This window comes from Dermacentor albipictus, chromosome 6 (genome assembly GCF_038994185.2).
Source record: "Dermacentor albipictus isolate Rhodes 1998 colony chromosome 6, USDA_Dalb.pri_finalv2, whole genome shotgun sequence".
Lineage (NCBI taxonomy): Eukaryota > Metazoa > Arthropoda > Arachnida > Ixodida > Ixodidae > Dermacentor > Dermacentor albipictus.
Window position 1 is genome coordinate 86,849,577 of NC_091826.1, and position 25,436 is coordinate 86,875,012.

Here is a 25,436-nt window from a genome sequence, read left to right on the forward strand (position 1 = left end):
GGCGCAGCGGCGTTATACTCCCTTCGCCGCCGCTACGAGCGCCCTAGAAGCTTAATACGTCCGTGTTTTTTCCCTTTAGTTCTTTAATCTCTCTCTCCTCTCTCTCTCACTGGGCGCCGTTCAGTGAAGTGGCGCACGGCCACGACATGACTGCTCTCGAACTCTTCGGATCGCTGCCGGGCGAGCGGAAGCCCTAGGCAACCGCCAAGGTAAGAACGAAGGGCTCATCAGCATGGCACAGATGTTTGCGGGAGAAGCCCAATCCGAAGTCTTCGGACTGATTGTCTTTCAACGTGAGCCGTACGGGGGAAACCGAGCATTCTCTCGAGTGTCTGTCCGTGCTTGTCAGACGCGGCGTAAAGGTTTCGATCGCCTGTTGATATTGCGTAGGCGGCATATATTTTCGCGGATAGCCTGAATGTCAATACCAATCCGCAGGCGTCCGCGATGCAAGATCGTGTGGGTTTTTTTCTCATGGTCGACGAGGCCGAACACAGCGCGGTAAGGAGAAAGGTGCCCCTGAATATTTGAAGGTTGACTTCGCTGCATGCGGGCAAGCTGTTGCGGAGAAGCAGTGCTACTCAATAAGGCTGGCGTGCGTGGCTTCCCACTAGCACGCACTGTGGCTCTTCGTAATTCGCCTAATCGGCCGGGGCTGCGGGCTTGCCTTCCGTCGGGGATCGATGAGTTTTGCAGCGCAGAGAAGTGTGTGCGCGTTCGACAAGTGGTTGCCGCAAATAACGCGCGCTGGTGATTTCTAGACCCGACACGACGTATTACATCACTCGCAGTTCTAGCTTTGTTTTTCTCGTTGCAGTTCCGAATGGACTCGCCGAGCGAGCGGTTGCTGCTGAAAACAAATCACAAGGTAAGTGCCTCAATTTCGTTGCCAGTCTGCAGCGTTAAAATAGTTTCTGTTGCGCTTTTCTTTCTTTATTATTATTATTGTTATTATTATTATTACTATTATTGTTGTTATTATTATTATTATACTTTATTTTTTTGTGCGGGAAACCACCTCATAACGTGTAACATGTACAGGGTGGCGGAAATGAAAAATTGCAAAACTGCTGCAGCCGCTAAGCGCGGTCGTTTCGCGTTATTTCCGTTCACTTAGACTATCAGCGATTGCGTAATGACAGCTGCATAGTAAACACTATGGAGCGGCCCCGCTTACTGTTTTCATTACTTATTTTTAGTGTCCCATTGGTATTTCATATTCTTAAAAACCATAATGGCCTAAAATGTAGTGTGCTACTTTTTAATGTTAGTACTGAGGGGAAAAGATTCTGGAAAGTAATCTGGAAAGTAATTTCTAACTTCGTCGAAACACTTCCGCAATGTAAGTCCTTCTTTGTAAATTTTTCGTCGCTGTGTGTGTGTGTGTGTGTGTGTGTGTGTGTGTGTGTGTGTGTGCGTGTGTGTGTGTGTGTGTGTGTTTTGTGACTTGGAAATATAGATGTATCTGTTAGTGACTGCTCTCATTTCTTATTGCCATGTTTTGTTGCTATGGTTCTCTACTTTGTATTTAATTTGTTTTCTAAAACGTTATTGCAGCTTTGCCCATATATGTTATTTGCCACATTTTTTTAAAACCTTTTCTAAGCGAATGCCTTCCTTTCGTTCTTTCGCCCATCTTCGTGGATTGATCATCGGCGGCGGTCGGGCTTTCACCGCTCATGCCAAGGGCGCGATAGTCAACGATAGAACAACAGTGAATATATCAGATTTTTTTAAAAAAAGAGTCTTCGATGCAAACCTAGTTCTCACAAAACTCACGAATTCTATCGCAGAGCACTTGCAACGGTGAAAGAGAGATTTCTTTTTAAAAAATCATTACGCATCCGAGGCCGTTGCGTAGGTTGTGTAAGATGGGCAAATGGCCGACAGTGCCAAGGTCGAACTCGGCTCCTTTGAAGACCTGCCTTCGTAACGTCTTGCGTCAAGCGTTATAACCGAGTCGTGCGGGTAAAGCAATGCACATATGCTGTCACGCGAGAACCTTGGGGTGGAGCTCTCGAGAAGGACAGGCATCCTCTTCTCCCGCCGCCCTCTCCCCCTCTGCCGACTGCTGGAGTTGGAGCTGGAAACGCTACACATGTGCCGGTTAGTGGTTCTTTAATAAAGTGAACGGCCTCCCCAAAGAGTTGGGCTAGTGGATTAAATTGTCAATCATTATGGGTGGTTTATGCGCAATTATTTCCACGACTTATCTTCGCCTGTCACTTTGCTTTGTTTGTGCTTTGTTTTATTGTGTAACATTTTGGTCCCCGTGAAGCTCGCCTTATTCTTTGTGTATATGCCCCCCGCCCCGCCATCCAATACCCTTTCGAGAGCATTTAGAGGTATTGTGAAGTAAAATAAGTAAATATCAGAAACAACAAACAAACAAAAAAAGAAGATAACGTGCAGATCACGAGGACTGGAGGAGGAGGAGGAGGAGGAGGAGGAGGAGGAGGAAAAACTTTATTTTGGTCCTGTACAAGGTGTTGCCACCTGCCTGGCTAGTTCCATGTTGGGACCGGGAGGTCAAGCCTTCTAGCCCTATCACGGGCGTACTGGACAGCCAGGACTTGAGGGATATGATCAGGAGATCTGATCATTCCTAAAAACCGATTCCGGGAAATGCCAGGGCCGAGCGACCCACACTCCCAGAGCAGATGTTCAAGCGTGCATATCTCCTTTTTGCATGCTTTGCATATAATATTCATGTCTGCAATGTTATACCATTTCTTGAGGACTGAAGAAAGACGAGGACAATGAGTGAAGTGTGTCAGTAGGAACAGAAACGCAACAATGCAGGTCGCACTAATTTGTATAAAGTTCATACACAGCTGATACAATGTCCACAAGTCTCGTCACTCGTAAACAAACAAACAAATAAGCAAGCAAACATGCGCTACGAACGGGACGCTAACTGAGTATCTCTTGGAATAAACTAAAGAGGGGCCCGATTGCGTCGCGATGCACAACCACTGGGACCCGTGCACACATCCGTCGCGGTCCGCGCGGCGCAGACAAATTAAGACCACATCCCCCCCGCAGTACGGACGTACGCTGCTCAAGGAATGCAGGACGCAATCCTTGACCCTGAACGCGGGACGGAAACGTTCCATCTGCAACACACTGCATATGTAGCCTGGGTACTGCGTGACGTGGTACAGCGACGAATCAACAGACGGGCGTCGTCGAGCCTACGCAGAATTTCCGGGCACTCGCAGTTCCTTGTGGACACAAATTGCAGCCAGCCGACTACCTATTTTATTCTTCTTTTTTTTTCCGGCGATCCCTATACGTGCGAAGGTGTCCACTGCATGGTTGTCAGGGGCGACCCCGTATGGCCCACGAGGTGTACTTTTATTAGCAGAGTCAATAATGCTCGACGCACAACTTCAGCGTCGCCGCTCTGCTGTCTGCTACGGTCAGCGCGGGAGTCGGTGATGATGCCAGTTTTCGGCGAGATTAGCTCTTCTTGCACGTACTTCGTTGCAATATATCACTCGCTGCTATAGCTCCACAGTTGTTGATGAGGCTGGACGTGGTATGTAAAATACATTCGTATTTCAGCCGAAAGGCAAAAGAAAGCTTCAGAAATGCCTTGACCGTCGCTTTGTACAGATGCATCTGTGAGATAACACGGAAATCTTTCGAGTTATATTGACTGGATCAATTGAAATAGCACCGAAAGAGGCAGTTCAAACTAAGTTCTTTGTATTTAAGAGGTTTAGATATAAATGGGGGAATACGCGCGTTTGTTGATAACGTTCGGAGCCGTAGCTGAAGCAACACCTTCGTAACTGCCAGCGATGGTTATAAATAAGACCGCCATTGTTGATCCAATTCAAGAAAACGGGTGGTGAATCAGTCGATCAAAGAGCGATTGCCTATCCCATGCGGGTTGCAGACTCTCACTACGACGGAGAGAGCTCTTTGGTCTACTTGCAGCCCACGGACAACTGATTCTCCCAGAGCATTTTTTTTTTTTTCCAATTTGAGGCGATTTGCACATATACAGCTACACATAAGCATCCGCAGCGCGTTCGCATAGTGTCTCTGTATAATCTCAATTTTCGCCGTGCCTTCGAACACACGAGGGCTCCTTTCGACATAGCCAATTTAGCCAATAGTTTGCCAATAGCTACTACACTGTACTAAACAAAACACAGCGATAAGCGCACTCGCGAGCTCGCTGATGCCCACAGTGTTAAATCACACAAGGCAGGCGTCAGCCGTGCCTCAGCTCAATTCATTCACAAAAGAAGAGTGCTTATGGACAAGACCTATAGACGTGAGGATATAATCTTGACTGCATTTGCATGCCAGTGCGCTGATTAAGGTGTGTTTATTATGTCGCTGCGTGATTACGTCGGGAACGGAGCGGGTAATTGGTACGCATGCAATGTTAGTAGAGATGGTCGCCTCGTATTACATATGCGAGCTGTCCTGTGTCGAGCCTTGCCGGGCGATGACGTATAGCGTCCGTGAACTTGAAGTCTGCGCAAAACTTCGAGAAAACAAGTGCTTCCGCGGGAAAACGAAAGACGGGAGGCGAGGCCAATTGAAGTTAACCCCAACCATACAGCTTACCGTGACGGCACAAAGTTTGACGTCGTCTGCTCAAGCCTAGTTATCTCCTTATCGGTAAAGATGGACTATACACTGTGTTAGCTAAGGACTGAACTTGGCAAGTTTCAAGAACTTTTGCTCAGCCGCAACGGCCCGAATGCGAGAAGGGGCGTTGAAGTCACGGCGACGTCATACCAAGTGACGTACCCGCTCTGGGGTTCCGGCGCGAAATTTAAAAAAAGAAAAAAAAAGTTGACGGCGCTTTCTTTCTTTGAAGATGATTGGCGACGTTAATGCGACAAGCAGTCTTTCTTATGATGGTTGTGAAGTGGGGACAGATGTGGCGTTTGAGTACACAGGTTACGCGAAACTGCTGCAACGTTTACGAAGGCTTTGCAAAAGTCCCACTGACAAATTAGTGGTACGTTTCAGACTTGTGTATAATGATCATATTTGGCCGCTTTAGATGTCTTAATGACGGAAGAATAAGGATATTGTCTTTGCATGTTGAGATACGGAGCTGTAAGCTTGATATTGCAGTTTTCTAATATTTGGAAATGTTCAAGAATTTTTCTGACGAAATCGATGACCAACTTGAGAAAAAAATACAATTGCCTCAGCCTGCAGGTTTTAATATTTGCTCCTAATGATGCAACAAGTCCATCAAATTTGGTGGTGTGGGTACCGAAAAAAAATGAATTTTCCGTTACCATGTATTTAAATAGGAGCCGCTGATGTAAGGAGGCTTAACTTAAGATTGTCACCATCATCATACATTTATTATAACTTAAAAGGAATCCGCGCATAAGGAGGGAGCAAGTAATAGAAAAGAGAGAGAGATATCAAAGAGAGGAAAGGCAGGGAGGCCAACCAGACGAGCGTCCGGTATGCTACCCTACACTGGGGGTGAGAGAAAGGGGGAATAGAAAGAAGAAAAGAGAAAGGAAGTGGATGGCTATGTGGGCAGTGAAGCACCGTGACAACAAAGTGGAGTTCCATAGCTGGTGATCTACGTTGATCACATCTGGGACGACCAAAGGGCCAGTGGTCCTTGCACAAATAGGAGGCGGCGGGTAAGCTATGGGGCTTACTCGAGAGTTGCAATCACTGGATTAAAAGCATCTAGTACTGCACTGCACTTCACTGCTAACGGAGTATGCAACTTGCTGAAAAGTACACGAAGGGTATTTATGAGGGACCGAAGCATCAAAACCCCTTGCTGGTCTTCTTCGGACAATTTATCAGGAGCCGGCATTGTGGACTCTGCCCCGGTGCACTGTATCCTTTGATGTGACTGTGGCTCCGGCTGTGACATCGGTCGTGGCTCCGGCTGTGGTTTCGGCTGGGACTCCGGCTGCGGCTCCGGCTGTGGCTTCAACTGTGGCTTCAATTGTGCCATTGGCTGTAGCTCCGGTGTTTTCTTTGGCTGTGGCTTCAGCATTGGCGGGGGCTATCGCTTTGGTAGCGCGGGCCAAGCTTTAGCATTGGTGGTGTGCGGCACGACCTTGGACTCGACTCCGCCAGGCCTAGCGTGCAGAGGAGGAGGAGTTGTCGGATGTGGCGGGCTCTTCACGGAGGCATATGTGTTTTTTGAAGTCCGGCGGCGTCGGGAGCGTCGCTTCTGGGCCGCAACTCGCCATCTGCGTCAAGACCTCTCTTTCTTTCTTCATTTTGGGACAGTCCTTTGAGGTAGCATCCTGGGACCCAATGCAATTGGGGCATTTGAGAACCGTGGCTACACAGGAGTCTGCAGCGTGGGGCTCTGCGCAGCGCGAGCAAACTCTCGTGTTCTCGCACACAGCGCTCACGTGGCCCAGCCATGGGAGTGGCATTGGAGTGGCCTTCGGATGAATGGTCGCACGGGGTGCCTAAAGTGACCCACCTTGACGTATGAGGGAATAGATTCGCCCTTGAAACTTACCTTCACACAGCGGGATTCGCCGAGTCGAGACACGTGAGTTATGGCGAAGCCATCAACGGGTATGGCTTCACTAGCATAGGCAGGTCAGCGCCGGAGATGGAGACGGCCACGTCTTAGATGACACCAGTAGTGGTGTCACTGTCCAGAGGAATACACGAGCGTACCTTCATGCCGGCAAGTTCCGTAAGTTCGCTCAAAGTTCGCAGCGCAGTCTCATGTACAACGTCAATAGCCAATACATTTTTTCGTGTATTGACTCTGACGTCCGCGACTTTATTTGGCGTCACTGCTTCAAGCACCGAGACAGACTGTCTGTTGAGTCGTCTCAGGTAGGAGTCGGTAGCGACTTCCGGTGCAAACAGAATCATACTGGCTGGAGTATTCGAAGTTGGTCCCATAGTAGGCGTGCTTGAAGGCAGGTATAGGCTCTTCTAGCTCAGCTATTTTCGCCTGACCTTTGTGTATATCACGGGGCAGCCGGCATGGACTGTGGCACGGATGCAACTTGACGTCCCCGCGCCTCTGCTGGGGATGGGGACTTCAGTGGTGGCTGAGTTTTTAGGAAGCGAACAGGCCTCCAGAGCGACAGCGACCGCGACGATACCAGTGTCTGCTCGCCCAGCAGTGAGGACTTCTCCGATGATGACTTTTAGCTTACGAGGAGCCGCTAGGCGAAACGAAGAATGCAAAAGAAATGTCGTAAAACGAGAAGTGCAAGAAAGACGCAGGCACAAAGCTATAGAAAGAAAAAGGTTACAAACCAGAACGAAGAAAACAACAGGTTACAATAAACACAAAACAATTAATATACGTACGTACAGCACAATACAGAATAAAGCATAGTAACACTTTTAATGTGTAATAACTATATATCTTCGAATTGCTCGGTTTCCCTCTCACTCTCATTAACGACGTTGTCCGGGATTTCATTCCAATCATCAATGGCAGCGGGCATGCAACCCAACCAAAACCGAAACGTCGAGTGTGCGTGGACGTTATAATTATTTCAAACGTGAGAGTGCCGGTTATACCCGCGCTATTCAGAAAGTGTGGCGCCTCCGTGCGAAAGGAAATCGTGTACATAATGTACAGGACTGGTGGGGCAGACCGCGGCCCCCTCGATTCCTTTTGATGCATAGCACTGGGTCACCTGCGGTGCGTGCATGCATACTGTACATGCACAACACATCGCGTGGGCGGTGCTACGCACGGCGCTCGCTTGCACGACGGAGCTGCGGGAGCAGGAACCGGAGAGGCCACGCGGGCCGGACGGCATACGAGAAGTGCACAAAGAACCGCACCTTCCGTTCCTGCCACGAAGAGGCGAAGTATTCCATAGGGACGCCTAATGGAGGCACACGGTACGTGCAATGGTGCGCTGGCGATGAATTGCTCTATTCTTTTTTTTACTTTCTCCTGACTTGATATGTATCCCAGATCTACATACGTTAACGTACAGTGACTTTAATCCAACACGGTTGTCAAGTAAACAAATACCAACTGTAACATGCGTGTTTTCGCGTTCTTGGGGAAGAGTAAACTTATAGACGCGAGGAACTGTGTCGGTGGCCGACATCTTGCGACGCTGTGTCTCATCGGCGCGGGCAGAATTTTCAGTGCGATGACCGACCGTGTCTCGAACGTGAAATGTACTTCTGGCGTAAACTGTTCAACAGCGAGGTATTCATCGCGAAGTGTTTTTGTGGAATCGAGGCGATAAGTTCGGAGACCATGGTAGCGCTACTGTACACTTTCTTTTACGAATGCTAGAAGAGACGAGTGGCGTAACAGCGCTTCCAGTGTGGTGTGGTTGATCGCAGCTCCACGCCACATAACCACCGGTCACCACATAGATGGCTCCATGGCGCTGTTTCTGCAGGGTGCCGTTTCTCGACCAAAGTAGCTCACACGAGCTAGGCGACTATCGCGGCAACTCTAATTTAATTGGTGCGATGCCACTTTATCATCATCGTCGTCGTCTTCCGCCAGCAGTTCGGTACGCGTCTACAGCATGTGTCTATGATGCGTAGAGAGAGAGAGAGAGGCAAAGGAAAGACAGGGATGTTGCAACCAGAGGATATCTCCGGATGGCTACCCTGTACCGGGGAAAGGGGAAATGTATGTAGCTCCATGTTGGCTGAAGTACATGGTAGGGTGTCGTACTGGGATCGCGCTGGGTTTTCGAGCGTGTCGAGTATCACACTTGTCTAATACACAGCGGTCGAGTGCGTCGGCTACGGATCAGCTAGCAGCGTCGCCTGCTGGGTTCGACAATCTGAGGCCCTTATATTCGGTTCTAAATAAAGTTATCACGCTGGAAAACTCATTGTCACAGCATATGCCGGCTAATCGGGATGTACGACGTATTTTTAAGCGAAGGCGGCCGGCCAATTATGGAAAGCGCTAGTAGGGAACTAATTTCACGAGTTGCACCGCGCTACAGCTGCCGCAAAGCATGTCGGTAGTATATACTATAATGAATTCTTAGTGGGCAGAATGACGACTACGGAGAGAAGCGTGCGGTGTTTTTACCGAGGAAAGCCCGCTCACCCCTCTAAATACAAATGCAGAGGTGAGAATGAAAAGATTCTACCATATGTTTATGCATATACGAGTGTGGTTGAGCAGACGCACCCCCCCCCCCCCCCAACCCACACACACGCTATAATTGCCGCTTAACTCCACTGGGAAAAGGCCCAAATACTAGAAAGCAATTTAAAATCCATGACGTCACTATGGCATACCGGCACGAAGTTCTTGGCGCGAAATGATAAAAAAAAGGGCACCTTGGATTTCGTTTCTCTGCGCTATAGTAGCCAACCGTTTCCTGCGAAATAAATAAAAGTAGCTTTGAAAGAGAGCTCGAGCAGTGTACACTTATTCAGTGTTATTTGTTTAGGTTGTTATACTATAAGTAAAACTTGTGCTTCCCAACAGAGCCATATTGTAACCGTGACAGCACCGGCACGACAACAGTGGGCACGAGTTCTTTTCTTTTTATTATTAATTTACTGAGGTCTACAGACCAGTCCACCGAACATATATGGCCGTCTCCGCAACATAAGCCACGCGTGGCCATTTCTTTTCGCGCTGCGAGGATTAGCGGGAGCGTGCGCTTTCGCTAATCCTTCGGCTAATCCCCACACTCCCGGGCAGCCATTTTATATGAGCGCCATCTTTGCGCTGCAGCTTACATCGATCTCGCTGTGTCCTTCGACAGTCCTCTTTCCGTGCCGCGAGGAGCACGGACACGCAGTCGACATGACTAAATCATGCGGCGGGGGCGCCTAACTAACCGTGTACCAAAGGGTAACTGCATGGCTTACAAACGTGGAGGACGCTCGTACAATAATTGAATTTGTTACCGCGGGATTGCCTCGAGCCTGTACAATTTCGTTCAGAAGAACGGAAATTCGGGCCGTTTCGTATTTGTTAGCGTTGAAACAGCGCGTAATGCGCACGGATAGAAGTGAGGCGTGCAGACAGGACACAAGAGTAGAGAAGCGGACAACACGAACGCCGGCGTTCGTGTTGTCCACTTCTCTACTCTTGTGTCCTGTCTGCACGCCTCACTTCTATTTTGCATAATGAATCCTTACCAACTAGCTCAGCTTTCTGTCGTTATGAGCACGGACTATACGCACGTTTACGAGGAACGACACTGACAAGCGCTAAACTATATAATGCATGATTCTTGAATTAAACTTCCATTTGTATAACATAAACCTCAGAATACAAGCAGAATCAACCAACGGCGTGATTTTGTGATGAGACTACGGAACCGCATGCGAAAACTATTGTATGATTATGATAAATGTGCCGTCGCTAAAGTTTGGAAGAAAAAATAACCGTATAATAAAGCGTATTTGTTTTACTAGTAGTTATTATCGCGATCGGATATTGCAGCAGCAGAATAAGGAAAGAGAGCGCCTAAAACACTTCAGCGTACAATCATAATTACGGAGAGTCAATGAGGTAAAGATATTTTGTAACGTTTATGCCGTATCAGACAAGTAAGGTCAATGCAAGACTGAAGATTTGTTTAATAAGTAGGGGAGTGTGCGAGTGAATTGCAAATACTTCGATTGTTTGAGGTGCTGGAAGAAACTGCATGTTTCTTGAGAACGTGTACTGTGTGTAGTAGGTGTAAATTTTTTTTTAATTGACACGTATACATATGAAATAAGTTATTGCCCTTGTTAGCTATGGAGTATGATTGCGCGTGGCGAGACCTACAGAAGTCATTATCTTACGTTATTCGGAAGCGATCGAAAATCTCTTGCGTATATGAGAACATTAATACGCTTAGTAGATATCTCCTGTAGAGGCCACGACTGCTGTAGAATTGTGTGAGGCAGCACAAAGCAACCTACAACGAGGAAGGTGCGCATGTTCTGTACACCAGCTCTTTCTTGGCACGAGGAGGAGGAACAATAAGCGCTTACTTTGGAAACAGTATACCGGGGTGAGCCCCGGTTCTACTCTAGGTGAGATTGTCTCCTCAATCGATCCAGGAATCTCCTGGCCTTCACTGCCTCCTTGGCCGTGACGACCAGGCGTCGTTATTTTTCCAGGTCCTCGGAGACGAGCTTGGCCTTCCACGTTTCGACGAGGTCTTCGCTTTCTTGTCTGGCGTTCCAGTCTTTCGGTGAAGGCGGTGCTTCTGTGTCTAGATGCCATAGGCACTCGAGGATCAGGTGCGCCAGGGTGTGCGGTACGCCGCACATAGGGCAGTGGTATCCTTAATTGTAGCTTTGGGTAGAGTCTGTGCATGAGTATTCGGTGGGTGTTAGTGTTACTCTGAAGGTCTTCTGAGTATGGTACTTTATTCTTTGTTGAGCTTTGGTGAATTACTGGGTGCACCATGCGTTCCAGCCTAGGATGTTGAAGGATCGCTTGAGTAGGTGATGGGCATGGTCTCAGTCCCCGCAGACGCAGACCCGGCGCCTGGAGAGTATACGAAGGGTTGGCCCGGCAGGCGTGACCTTGGCCCGCAGCATGTGCCGCTTCGTTCCCCCGGAACCCAGGAACCCACGTCACGCATGTGTACAGGGGATCGGAACGCTGCAGTGCTTCAGTACCTTGAGGGCTTCCGTCGACACGCGACCCTTAGCGTAGTTCCTGACAGCTGCTTCAGAATCGGAAAAAGACGACAGCTGCGTCCATTCTCGCGGTAGTTGCTGGGGTGATCGCCGCCTCTTCTGCAGTCTCGGGGTTCTGCGCGAGGACTGTGGCAGACGCTTCGCCCCTGGGAATCTACGACGCTCAGGGCGCAGGAGTTTCTTTGCGGGCATTTGGCTGCGTCGGTGTACCCAGTGTCCGGATATCTCGCCCGTGTCTTCGCCGTAGGGCATCCACTCGGGCTCGTCTTCTTTCCTTGTGGTACATGGGGTGCACGTTGCACATGCTACCACAAGTCACAAATTTTAAGACATTTCATTTCATTTCATTTCATTTTATTTGTGCCCATTTACAAGCAAATGGAGGGGGCCAAGGTAAAAGCTGCTTATTGGCAGCTTGAGTGGTCCCTGGCCCCCTTTACATATTGGCGGAACGGTGGCAAAGAACACTTTCAGAAATGAAAAAAATAAAGAACAGTGGGTTACATCAAAATAAAAACATTTCTTTCATTGAATGCATATGGTTTTACGGAATCATGGCGATTTAAATGGTAGTTTTCACCAGACAGATGAGCTCCGATGGTGTCAAGGCATGGATGTCAATGCCGGCTTCTAGGTAATAATTTAATAGCCGTGGCAAGGTATTTGCGACCATTTGATGGCCGTAATTTGTCCTCGATAAGGGTATGAGCCATTTTTCATGGCTGCGCGTCTCATATGTAGGTGTATTCTCTTTTAAGTTTGCTATATTTGTAATTAAGTTGCTTCTATTTTTTACCTCAAAGTAATAGGTGCGTAGGAGGGTTTGTTTGTAGAGATGATGACTTTTTGTTATGTTGTACTTGGTAAAAAGATTCTCAGTGTGTGAGTTGTATGGCACATTTGCAATAGCGCGTATTATCTTTTTTTAAATCAATAGTATTTTAGAGTGATTGGAAGCTGATGTCGTGCCCCATACAAGATGGCAATAATTTACATGTGAGGCTAAAAGTGCATTATAAATGAACAATTTAACATCTATCCGGGGTTGAACCGATACTATCTAGATAACCAAGAGTGAGAATTAAGTAATCTCCGTGAATCCGACAAGCCCTCGAGTTTTGTTTGCATCGAAGAACTGCTCGAGTCGAAAAATCAGGGCGGGGGAGGACAGTGCATGTTTCCGTTAAACACAGCTGAGCACGAGCTCGAGGGTGTGAAAATGCCACCGTCCTTCCGCTGCACGCTAAGGAACCCCAAACGGTCAAAACTAATCCAGGGCCTTTCACTACGGCGCCACTCACAGTCTGAGTGCCCAGCATCAGGAAAGCTAAACCTCAGTAACGGTCATTATTACAGGTCAGCTCGAGCTTCTCCTCGATCACCAGCGGTCGTACCCACCGATCGCGAGCCGACCCGTTGCACTCTACGAGGTTCCTTCGCCGTCAAACGATGTGCTGGCATTAAGAAAATAAATGACGTAATAATAATAATAATAATAATAATAATAATAATAATAATAATAATAATAATAATAATAATAATAATAATAATAATAATAATAATAATAGTGATGATGATGATGATGATGATGATGATGATGATGATGATGATGATGATGATGATGATGATAAACATACAACGAAACTAAAGCGCGCTTCCATCAACAGAACGTATCTGATCACACCTGCCCGACGAGCCAAACGTGCCCGTTAATTGACCCTGTATTAAGACCGCTGGAACGCCATCAGGCTGTTCGACGTAGACATTTTGCTGGCTCATTTCCGTACTCATTCTCATAACGAGCTTCCAACCACTTAGATGCCGCAAGCCGACTTCATACGAAACTATCACCGACACCGCGGGCACGAAGGTCGCGCTTCGCTGGATCATAAATATAGGAGGCTGTGGCTTGATGTAGGCTAAACCGGAAGTGAAAGAGCGACCCTGTCTCCCGTCCGACCAGCGAAAGCCACGGTGCGGCATGCATCATGCACGGCCCGCTATATCGACCTGTACCCAAGTCGATAAGCGCTGGATCGATCGCCGCCAAATCGCTTGAGACCAAAGAGCGCCTGTCCATCGTCCAAGACAGCTGTACCGCTGGGCTGATCGATTTGCTGTCCAGACGTTGGTATTCAAACAGCAGCATTAATAAAAATAACGCAATGCATGAAATAAAGCTATAATTTTATGCTCCGTCGCGACACGCAACGGACGTGCTTCTTGTGTTTCGAAACCACACGGACATTTATTCTGGAAGAATACCGGGTGACCCACGCAACTTGAGCCAAACAGCAAAAGTACGCAAATGCCACGCACCTAGCTAGGACAGAGCTAAGATAAGGTTGTTTGCCGTCGCTTGGAGATATGCAGATTATTTTTTTTTGCATTCCGCCTAGTTACATAATTGGTCTTACATAATTAACCAATTGATTTCTCAAATATTATATTTCGATTAAATTTGCGGCAATTTTTTGTGCATTCGCGGGCTTCTTTCGTGCTTAGAAAAACACTTTTATGTAGCGCATACTGAGGAACGGAAAGCTGTATCGGGAGTTTTTCATGTTGCTCTGCAATTTTCTTATTGACACTTTTAATCTAATTGTGATATTTGGGAAGTTGGTTAATTTATGTACGCGAATTGTGTAATTAGGCACAATTCAATAAATAATATGAGTATCTCCAAGCGACGACAAACAACATTACCTTGGCTCTGTCCAGCTAAGTGGCATTCGCATATTCTTAAAGTTTGGCTGGAGTTACGTGGGACAACCTAAATACCACTGTCCTTACCAAAGTGAGTTTGCTTTAGTTTGTTATTATATTGATGGCGCGTACCACTATGGGGGATGGAACAGTAGGATGCTATTAAGAAAGACGTTTGAATCCTACTTTAAAACAACGGAACTTTGCGAAGGAGAATAAAAGGAATGAAAAATAACACATGAATTTAGCAACAGAATGACCTTGAAACCGGTGCAGCAACCATATATTTTGGACAGTGTCCAGAGAAATAATTTTAGAAGTAAAGAACTTCATATAGATAGATAGATAGATAGATAGATAGATAGATAGATAGATAGATAGATAGATAGATAGATAGATAGATAGATAGATAGATAGATAGATAGATAGATAGATAGATAGACAGACAGACAGACAGACAGACAGACAGACAGACAGACAGACAGATAGATAGATAGATAGATAGATAGATAGATAGATAGATAGATAGATCGATAGATAGATAGATAGATAGATAGATAGATAGATAGATAGATAGATAGATAGATAGATAGATAGATAGATAGATAGATAGATAGATAGATAGATAGATAGATTAATTATTGTCTTGGCACCGCCACAGTGGGTGGGAGGGAAGAAGGAGGAGGGGGAGAGCAGACGTGCCCTATGACGATTAAAGGCAAAGGCCGCATTGCAGTAATCAAGTGCAAACGACTTAAATTTTTAGGTTGGGAAATACATTTTTCAATGGATTCTGCTTCTTTCTTCTCTTTCCTTTCTTCACAAAAACTCACGTGGGCGTTTCATTATTGGCACAGGTGTGTGAGTAGTGGGCGGAATTGGTTCTTTACGCTACTGCGAGAAGTGGGCGTGGCGGAGCGGAGAGGATGATGCAAGTCTCCTTAGCGTCGTCCATACGTCCATAGCAATTACGAAACATGTTGAGCCGACAGCTTCATTTAGGGGGTGTTCATCCTAGCCGTCTTTAGCTTATGACGTGCCCTTAAATGTATTGCCCTTTGTGGAATGCCAGGGTTACTAGAGACGCAAACGTGAGCAACCGGGTTGGTAGCGCCACCTGGTAGTGAAGTGTTGAACCAGAAAGGACACATTGCTATATCCAAGTTATTGGCCTCGAGATCGAACAGAGTCGGCTCCTAGCGGCGAGGTGACGAAGCTCCTAAGTGTGGATGCCGGTGGCCCGTCGCCGCTCCAGCCGCAGTGCGCGCAGCGACCGTAGTTCGCGAAATCACGATGGATGTTGACGAGGACAGTTTGTTCGATGGTTAGTAACCTCTCAACGTGTTATTCTTTCATCTTTGTAACGGAAATTAATAAAGTAAATCGCTGTACGTTTTTAGTGTACTGATGCGAAAAGCATTTGCTTAACGCGACCACACCATGTGCGCTCGTCTCCTGTCAACGTGTTGTGAGGTTAACATGCGTTCTTTTTCCGTTTTACAGCACCCTTGCCTCTAAGCACAATTCTCAAGCATGTTAGGTACGGTGTCAGGTGTCTCGTCGAAGACGACCAAGTCGTTGCGGCGGGCCACATCATTGAGTGTAGTGCCGTCGCTTCCGCCTGCTGCTCTGACGGTCCTGTGCACGTTATCGCATTCGTGCTGCAGTCGTCCGCGCTTAGTAAAGACCCACACCGAGTCGACCTGAATTTGACCGACGAGACAAAAATAGCAGAATTGAACTGCACATGCCCTGCAGGGTAAAGTATTGCCTCAAGTTGTTTGGATGTAGTTGGTCGCGGCGCGTATCGCGATTTGTTTACATTACATCACACTAAGCTGACTCGCTGATTTGCGATGTGTTTACGTTATGCGATAAATTTAGAGAACTTATGTTGCTTTATCAATTTTTGTTTTTAGCCAGACCTACGAAATCGCGAGTTAGTTTCAGAGTGTTACTACCATTGTAAAATGTTTTCGAGTCGCTTTATAACCAGTTGCAGCCAGACCTACGAAATCGCGAGTTAGTTTCAGAGTGTTACTACCATTGTAAAATGTTTTCGAGTCGCTTTATAACCAGTTGCAACCGTTACACGAAGTTCAAATAAAGCATGCAACGTATAATTTATGTTGTATCATAATCATTAGATCCCTTTAATTACTTTCGCATGCAGGCACTTGAATTTGCAGTGGTGCTTGAATGCAGTGCATCGGGCTTCAATTTTTTCCGCCCCCCTATAGAAGACAGAAAAAAATATATCAATATGAGCAGTAGCAATAAATTAGATCCCTTTAATTAGATCCCTTTAATTACTTTCGCATGCAGGCACTTGAATTTGCAGTGGTGCTTGAATGCAGTGCATCGGGCTTCAATTTTTTCCGCCCCCCTATAGAAGACAGAAAAAAATATATCAATATGAGCAGTAGCAATAAATCGCTTAATGGACCATCCGCTGTTGGCTCGCGAAACGACACTGTTTAATCTGTACGAGATCATGCATACACACTTGCCGTGTTTCGGTGCTCGTATTTACACTTCTGAACACAGAGAACAGTTCCCGTGGCTGAGGAAAGACAACGAAAAACGCGACAACTAGTCACGCTCGGTGACGGTCGTTTAAACGGACTCGCAGCTGAGCGCGAACCTTGAATTCACTGCGCAGGCGGCGCATGAAGTTTATAAAATAAATTGCATGCGTGGACACACGGTTAATTTACTTGCGGAAGTATATAAAAGCACAGGCAACTCATTACTGGCATCCCAGGCCACGCCGACACGAACTTTCGCGGACTGCAACGATCTTCACACGCACAGCAACCACACAGCAATTACGCATGCAGCAAACATTAATGTCCAGATTGCCGATTAGGATTCCCAAACGTGATATCAGATTGGACTACTCGCCATCCTTTTTCGTCAGCGAACGCTTGAACGCACCATCGTCGAAGTGCTTACTGCACACCATCGCATACTTGGAAGGCGCCTTGCCGTGCCGAAGCCTGACGAGCCATTCTCGGCGACGTGCCGCGTCAACGGGATAGTAGTGAAAGCTTATCCCTGGCACTGAGCAATATGTGCTGCATTGCCGAACCGAACAAAATCTCACGATGGTAAATGAAGCGTTTTCTGCGGGCACGGAGCACAGAATCGCGAAATGAAAACAGTAGCTCCCAGTAGCCGTGGAACAAAAAGTGTCTAACACTTTGTGGCTTGATAAACCGTCACATCCCTCACTACATCCGGATATGCAGTGTAGTTGTCTTCATATACACTGTAAACCAATTTGCACTACTAAGTGTGCGAAAGGATGTGAATCGATCTATAATTCGCACTCTTACACCCTTTTTGGCTGTACGGGTGTGGGTTATGGACCGATTTACACCCTTATGTACTTTAATGATGTAAATTAGTTTACGGTGCAGAAGGATATGCGTTGCAATCGGCAACGTGACGAATGTATGCAGTCTTATCGAGCCTGTGCTTTTGAGGCGGCAAACTCGCACCTAACGCACGTGTTCTTCCGCTGCACTGACATACGTTCAGCGGATAATCATTACGCTTTGTAGTAAATCCGCAAGAAATCCGTGAAGCTATATCGATTTTACGGGGGTTCGCTCGAAGATGCACATATCTTCTCGTGCGAGCAAGCAGAATGCGGCGCTTTCGGAGACATCCGAGGGAGAAAAAGCCAATGGTAGCTCTTGACGACCGAGATATCGACCTTCGAAACCTAACAGTGCGAAGTCGTGTTCGGATTATCTGAAAAGCCCTTTGTGCTGGCACGCAGATGCGTTTCTTTTTCTTTCTTTTCTTTCTTCTTTTTCCAAAGGCTGTGTGTCAGGAAAGACTTTGTCCCGAGAATACTCTCTGTCGTTTCGTATCTTTTCTTTGCCCCCTTTCCAAAGATTCGCCATTGCTGTCTTAATTCGCGGGCCTTGCAACGTGTGTTGCCCTTTTCCTTCTCCGCTTCCTTATGCACTGAATAAATGTTTAGTTTACGACAGTAAGCGCTCCCATTCTTTCGCGCATACTTCCTTCGGTGTACAGGGTCGACTTGAATAGAACGCCATACTGAAAGGAGGCGAGGAGCTGTGCAAGAAGAATGGCGGCAGTTGTTGAGGTACAGAATACCCCTTTCAGGATACTTAAGAACACGATAAGGTCCTCTTTAGTTGTCCCTTTTATAAACCCGGTAGAGTCGGCATGAATAGCCGGCGACGTCATGAAGTTCCTTTACCCGCAGGTCTCGCTCTCTCTCACTCTCTCTTTATAATCACCTGAAGGAAAATTGAAAGGTAGGCTTTTTCCGGAGCAGGTTATCTCAAATTTACGCAAGCCTGAACAGCAAAACTGCACGTCATCATCGCATCGCATTGTGGCGCTCGTCGGATTATAGTGTTCTTATTGCACGCTTCGTCCAAAATGGCGCCTCGCATTTCTGGAAGTTGTACGCCCCCGATCGTGGCACCACTATTCCACCACCAAACGCCGCAGGGATATCCAGAGTCATCAGTGCGGACCGTTCATAGCATGCTGCGTCACGAGAGACTGCGTTATGAAGTCGCCTACAAGAGTGTTCGTTGTACATCGTGCTGCAGTATTTCAGCGCTGGTTTCGGAATCGAGAAAAGCGCAAATTGGACCCGGCTGGTGCGAATTTGTCTAATTGCTATTGCTTTGCAGCACCGCTTCCCCGGTTGCCTTGCAAAACGCTTTCAATTGCAATACACGCACGCCAGATAGATACTTTCAATGCGCCACCTATCGCTCCTAAAATGAACGGAATAAGTAAAGCGAGCTTCTCCACACGGTGAATCTTATTGAGGAGAAGCCAGCTTTAAGAAACGTCGGCGTTTTCGGGAATATTTTACAACAATAACACGTTAACCGAGCCTCTGTAACCTCACCTGCACGGTCTTTTAGACCACAGTATATTTATTCAGTTATTACACGCTGGAGGTTCTATACGGGCCCAAGCAGGGTAGGCAAAAACAAAAAGAAAGAGAGAGAGAGAGAGAGAGAACAAACATTGCAGGGTAAAAGACAGAACACAGATAATACTTCAGAAGGGTTACACAGTGTGAATATTTGGTACATTTCAGTTAGTCGGTTCTACTCCGTTATTGTTCTAGGATAGAAATAGCTGTGTAACGTATCCTGAACGTAATAAAATAACAAAAAAATAAAAGCTAACTTCCGCACCGCGGCGCGTTCCCGACAGGTGAGCGTCCCCTGCCCCGTGCGGCCGCCCGGACGGCGAAAATCGAGCAGCCGGCGGCTGTTCGGCGTCCGCTGCCACCTGCACCGCTTCTACGCCGACTGCCCCGAGGGCTCGCACGGGGGCTCCGGCTCCGGCTGCGGCTCCGGCTACGGCCACGGCCACGGCGGCTCGTCGTCGTCCCGCCGCCACGCGGCGAGGCGGTCCGCCCGCGTCGCCTGGAGCGCCTCCGTGTGGCTGGGCGCGCTGCTCTTCCTGCTGGGCGTCGCGGCGCTGGGCGTGGGCTACGCCGCCCCGCCGAGCCTGGTGCGGAGGCCGCACCCGTGGCGTCTGGCCGGCCTCTGCATGTTCTGCAGCGGGGGCTCGCTCCTGGCCGCCGCGCTGATGCTGGCCGCGCTGTGCCCGCGCTGGCAGGACGAGGAGCCGTACGCCCCCGTCGTGGGCGAATCCAGGGGAGCGCCGGAGGAAGAGGAGGACGACCTCAGGGTGCCCGTCACCGAGAAGATCACCGCTGTGCAACCGCTCAGGGACTGAGTGATGCGCCCGAGGCTAGGACTCGATCGTTCGTTTGAGACCGCGGCCACTTGTGGCGTGCGATGCTGCGGTCGTCCGGTGTGCGGGAACGGGTAACCGATGTCGCTCACGAGCCTGACGCGTGACCCAGTGTCCCACTGTAGTTGGCGGCCGAAAGCGGAAGTCTCTGGCAGAGTCATGTTCCTCGAGCTTAGGACACGCCTACGGGCATTTGCTCGCTCCTTCTGAATTACGCAAACGAGAGGGATCGAAAACGAATTGTGCCTGTAAGAGGGCGTACTAGCCCAGAGGATTAGGAGAGGTCTACATTCGGGAGGCGTGTGCGGCACAGTGCTTTACCTCGTTGTGATCTGTGGACGGAAACGGGAGATCGGGAACGTTGTCGAAAACCTGGCGTATAAGAGCGTGTAGCGCACCCGAGCCCACCATGCGCGTTTCTCGGTGGAATTAAATGAAAAATCTTGGTAGTTAACCCTGCCGTAACTTGGCGGTCATCGCCGGTACAGTAGCCGTGTTTCCCGCAGATGTTTCGCGAACGTGTGCCGGAATCGTGATCACAGACGGACACCAGAGAATGCGCTTTCAAGCGAAAGTTATCTGTCAAAATCAGTTCGCGATGTAGTTTACGCCTGCGACAATGAACCTTCAACAGAAAAGAAAGTAAAATAGCGAGTCAATTATGGGCGTTCACCAGACGTACCTATACAATACTATAACGCCATGCCCAGACAAAAAAAAAGTTAAACGGCCGATATTCGTGAAAACCTGAGACAAGGAAGCAAGAAAAAGAAGATAAATAGCGGAAGGTCTGCTTGCAAGCAGGAGTTAAGCGTGAAGCTTGCAAGCTCGGTTATGTGTTGCTCCGTGGTGGCAGGCGGACGTACGCGGACCATTCTTGTTGGCACCGTTCGGCTGCAGGTGTGTCAGTGTCGTGCTAATCGTCGTGGAGTGTGCTACGTGTTTACGACCGTAAACGGTGACTGTCTGCACAGTTAGCGAGGAAAGGCACCCGTAGCAAATGCGAGGCCATCAGCCGCAGGCCGGAAAACGCAACGCAGCCTTCGATGGATCATAATGAGCGCGTAAAGCGTTTGTTTTTCGATCGAGGACTATTTGGTGGCCAATTGAATTACGCACGCTGCAACGAACAGCGTACGTGTAACCGCGTTTGATGGTCCCTACATTCTGTGTTTGAAATGACCGTTTGTCCCTCGCTGGTTGCCTTCAGTAAATATATATAGCGGAATCGCACTCTATAGGCGACGCCTGTTGCACCTTACCGACGAAGATCGCGTTGAGGTGGCGTGGCGTTCTTCCAAGCTTGCACATGACGTCAGCTATTGGCAGATCCATCGTTCCGATAGCGGTGAATGGGCGAACCCATGTTATAATAGAATCCTATAGCTGCTGTGTTTTTGGATGGCGTGTCGTACCGCGTAGGATGTCAGAGAGAGAGAGAGAAGTAGAACGGCCAAAGACAGAGAGGGTAACACGAGATGTTATTCTGTACATCGTCGAATTCCGCCATGTTGGCGTTTTGGGCCAATCAGAGGGGCCCCAGCAAGCCCGTGAGCCAATCAGAGCTGACAGATGGCGGAATGGACAATACGGCGGAATTTGACAATTTCCAGAGAGAGAATACGGTTTGCTAGAGTGTCAGAAGTACGCAGATTCCTCGTGCGGCGTTGGACCGCACGTCTTTACAAACGAAATTTTCCAAAATACAAACAAAGCGCGCGTCTCGGGACGAGCGATAATGTGAGGAACAGCGATAATTTGGGAAGAGCGATCTGGCGCACAAAAAATTATAATAATAAATAATAATCTTCAACGCACGCGTGAGCAATATATGGTATTATTGAATACGGAGGTTACATGATTTGTGTTCTTCTAACAGGGCGGAGCGAATTGTATTCTCTAAAGCTGCCTCACCGGACAGTTGACGTCTGTTAGGGACACACATTGTTAGGGAATGCAGAGTTATTAGACTTGTACATAATACAGTGCAGCAACACGAAACGTACAGGAGCGGGCCCACGCATGTACACCGCTGTGTGCATGTACTCTTCTGTTTTTCTCGTATACATGTCTCTGCACTGTACTAACGTCTAACCGCGCATCACGTCGGCCATGTTTGCAGGCCCTGCCAATATGCGCTACATATCGAAGAAAAAATAGATAAGACGCACCGTGACAAGAGCCATGTTCGTGCCACCGCGCATAACAAAATGTAGTCCATGGGATGTCGTACTTGAGCGGTGAATGGGCGTACAGGTTACCGTGGTTAAAGCAAACACTGCACAGTGTACAGGTATGTGCTGAGCCGTTTCGAAACGTGCGCAAGATTTATTACTGATGCGACCTCTTAAATAGTTTGAGCAATCATTTGGCGGGCTCTGGCAAAAAGAATAGATAACGTACGTATAGCTGTTTCTAGAGGGTACACTTCAATTAAACGTTTGTGATAATTTATGCGTTGACTTTTCTGTACAGATATATGCTATATTGGGCTCGCCTCATGCCTCGCTACCGGCTGTAGGATTGAGCACCACACTCGATGGAAAAAAAGAACAAAGACGACGGATGTTCGTGAACAACATGAAAAATGACAAGCGCGCCATCTGAATTAAGGCTACAAAGACAATGACAAAAGAAAGACCACACACAGAGAAGCTCATTAAGTGGCCCTCAGTGCTGCTCGTACGTCGGATGTTTGAGCGAAAACTTTCACAGTTCTGTTCAAATTGCATGTGGCAGACGGCACAATTCTAGTCCACGATGTGGTCTGCTCGAAGAGGCCGCGGACATTACTTGCACAAAGAATTGAAATGCATAATCGATTAACAAACAGCTATTCACAAATAAAGTTTTTAACCAATTACCTTACGGCACTCATTGAAATTCACGAATTCTAGCCGGGCAGTTCTCGAGGCGGATCCACTCGGACCGAATTCTCAGGATGACACCAGGTTTCGAAATATTTATTCGCGAACTTTGCAGAGAAATGCATTCACCTTCCGGTTAGTTTTGTGCTTCAATTCATAAAACAACGTTTTGTTAAGAAAGTAAGTGGAACGGCAGTGAATTTTTTACCGAGAGTTTGACGGCGCATATCTCGTAAATGGTGTCATCCTCACAATGCCTTTCAAGTGGAAGAGCCCGGCAGTTTCCCCCGCTGGAATTTCTAAATTGCAGTACGTGTCATAAGGTAATCAGTTAAAAACTTGATTAGTGATTGTTGGTTAATTAGTCGAATGCGCATTTCAATTTGTTGTGCAAGAAATGTCCGCGTCCTCCTCGAGTAGACCACACTGTAGACTATAGAATTGTGCCATCTGCCACAGGCAAGATTTAAAAATTTTTGAAAGTGTTCGCTGAGACACCCTGTATTTTAATGCGGGGGCCCGTCGGCTTTCACGGCGTCGACAGCAGTTGTCCAAGCAGCACGCGTGCACAACACACATACAATCGTTTCCCTCCGCGACGAGTACTGTTGTTGACAGAGCCAACAGCAAGCGCAGGAGGTGGAACCCGCTCCAGAAGTATGTCGTCTGCTATATAACTTTTGATGGAGTGTTCATAGATGTATAGAACTGGTTTAATGTTACGCCTGTGATGTGCCATTGCCGATTGTTTACAACCTTTGTATTTTTATAATTATTTATCACTGTTACTTGAAACAACAAGCTATGGCCTTTAATGTATAGCGTCCAAACGTACATTGTACGCATAGCTCTACGAATCACCAGCAATTAGGCGACCGAAAAGAGAAGCCGTCGTTCGCAAGCCCTTAAAACTAGGCACTACATTTCAGATCGATTTCGCCTGAAATTGACGACTATATATGAGGGATCGAACGACGTGAAACAAGGCCCATCTATGATTATTTAATTGTTGCTTACGGAGCCTCATTCGGTGTCCGTGTTGGGTGTGCGATACGTGCTATAGACATACCACTTCTGACCGCAATTGTTGTATACGTTATTGGAGTGAACAAGTATGTACACGTTAATTGTCAAGCGTAAAACTGTTGCACATATTGTGGATTAGCGCACTTTTCTCCGGCTTCTAACGCACGTTCCTGCGGTTCTTGTCCGCATCGTCACAGCAAAGGTCTTCGCTGAACGCATGGTCTTGTCCAGCGGAACAAGCTTCCAGGAACACCGTCATTAGAGCGCATTCTAATAGGTGGCGCCATCTTGTGTTGCTTCTGTAATTATGACACGAGGGTAATTTATTTGAGTGAACGGTTGGTCGTGCCCCAGTTATCTGCCGGCGTAAGACAAAATGGCGGCAGCGACATGCATGATCACTGTGAACGAATTTTGGACGCTCTCTTTGTTGAAGCACTCCCGCTAGATATATATAGTGTGAGCTGTTCCTTCCGAAGAAGCGATATCATGGCTAAACGGTGAGATCCGGGGCACTTAAAGATTTCACTTATTCGCATAGTGACTGCAATTTGCCTTCGCAGTCAACGACTATAATTGGTCGAACCGCTGATCAGCCTCCACGTCGGCGTTTTCGCAAAACATAAAAAAAACGAAAAGAAAACCACGGATGTGTTCTTCGGACGTGTATTTTTCTAGCTCGCGTACATTTTCGTTCACAGAGTTTGTATATGTTTCTTTGAATGATTGCCTTAAACGAGGTACAACTTGTGAAATAAATGTGGTGCTGGTTGAAAGCATAGTTTGTGTGTGACTTGCTTATATTTTGCGCGTTTGCATTTATGCAGTTCAATTGAGCATATTGAGTGACGTCGAACTATGCAGTTAATATATGTTTTTTTACGAACAAAATTTTAGGCTTTGATGAGGAACGTACGCTGCAACTGAGCAACTTCATATCAATCTCGACCGCTTAAAATGACACTAATTGGGCAGCGACGTTTATACATTCATGTTGAAGTGCTGTTTCAGGGATCGATCTGCCATCATTTGGATATCCGGGCCTTTTCCCCAAAATTATTCGTTCATACAAAAAGAAAAGTTACCAAATTTACTAGAACGTGCCCTTGGTTCCTTTCGAGCGCAATTTAGTCCGAGCAAACGATGCCCCAATTTTATGACGTCACGTGCAACGAGCGCGGGAACTTCGAGCCCATCTATAGCTTTTGCGTCTTCTTGTGGCTCTATACGACTCCGCTCTAAGAATGTCACTTCTGGTATTCCGAAAATTTAACTCGGCACTCCAACTTAACGCGCGCCAAGATCTCAGCGCACGGGATTTCTCCTATTCTGTCCCTGTCGTCGCTCTCGTGCCGCGGCCTGGATTCGAACATGGCGACATGATTCGTGCCCTACAGGTTACATCACTGCAAGTAAGAGAAGAAAAAAAATGGTTTCTTGTCGTCATGGAAACCAGGTCTAAGTTTACAGACTAGCCCA

At 47.5% G+C, this 25,436-nt stretch overlaps 1 protein-coding gene across 1 annotated transcript; it reads left to right on the plus strand.

The window, feature by feature from the left end:
• Positions 1-14: 14 nt before the first annotated feature.
• LOC139061272 (neurensin-1-like) lies at positions 15-24,727 on the plus strand. Its single transcript, XM_070540994.1, has 3 exons — positions 15-209; positions 818-868; positions 19,516-24,727. The coding sequence occupies exons 2-3, from the start codon at positions 824-826 to the stop codon at positions 20,044-20,046; spliced, it is 576 nt and encodes a 191-aa protein (XP_070397095.1). The 5' UTR covers positions 15-209; positions 818-823; the 3' UTR covers positions 20,047-24,727.
• Positions 24,728-25,436: the final 709 nt, after the last annotated feature.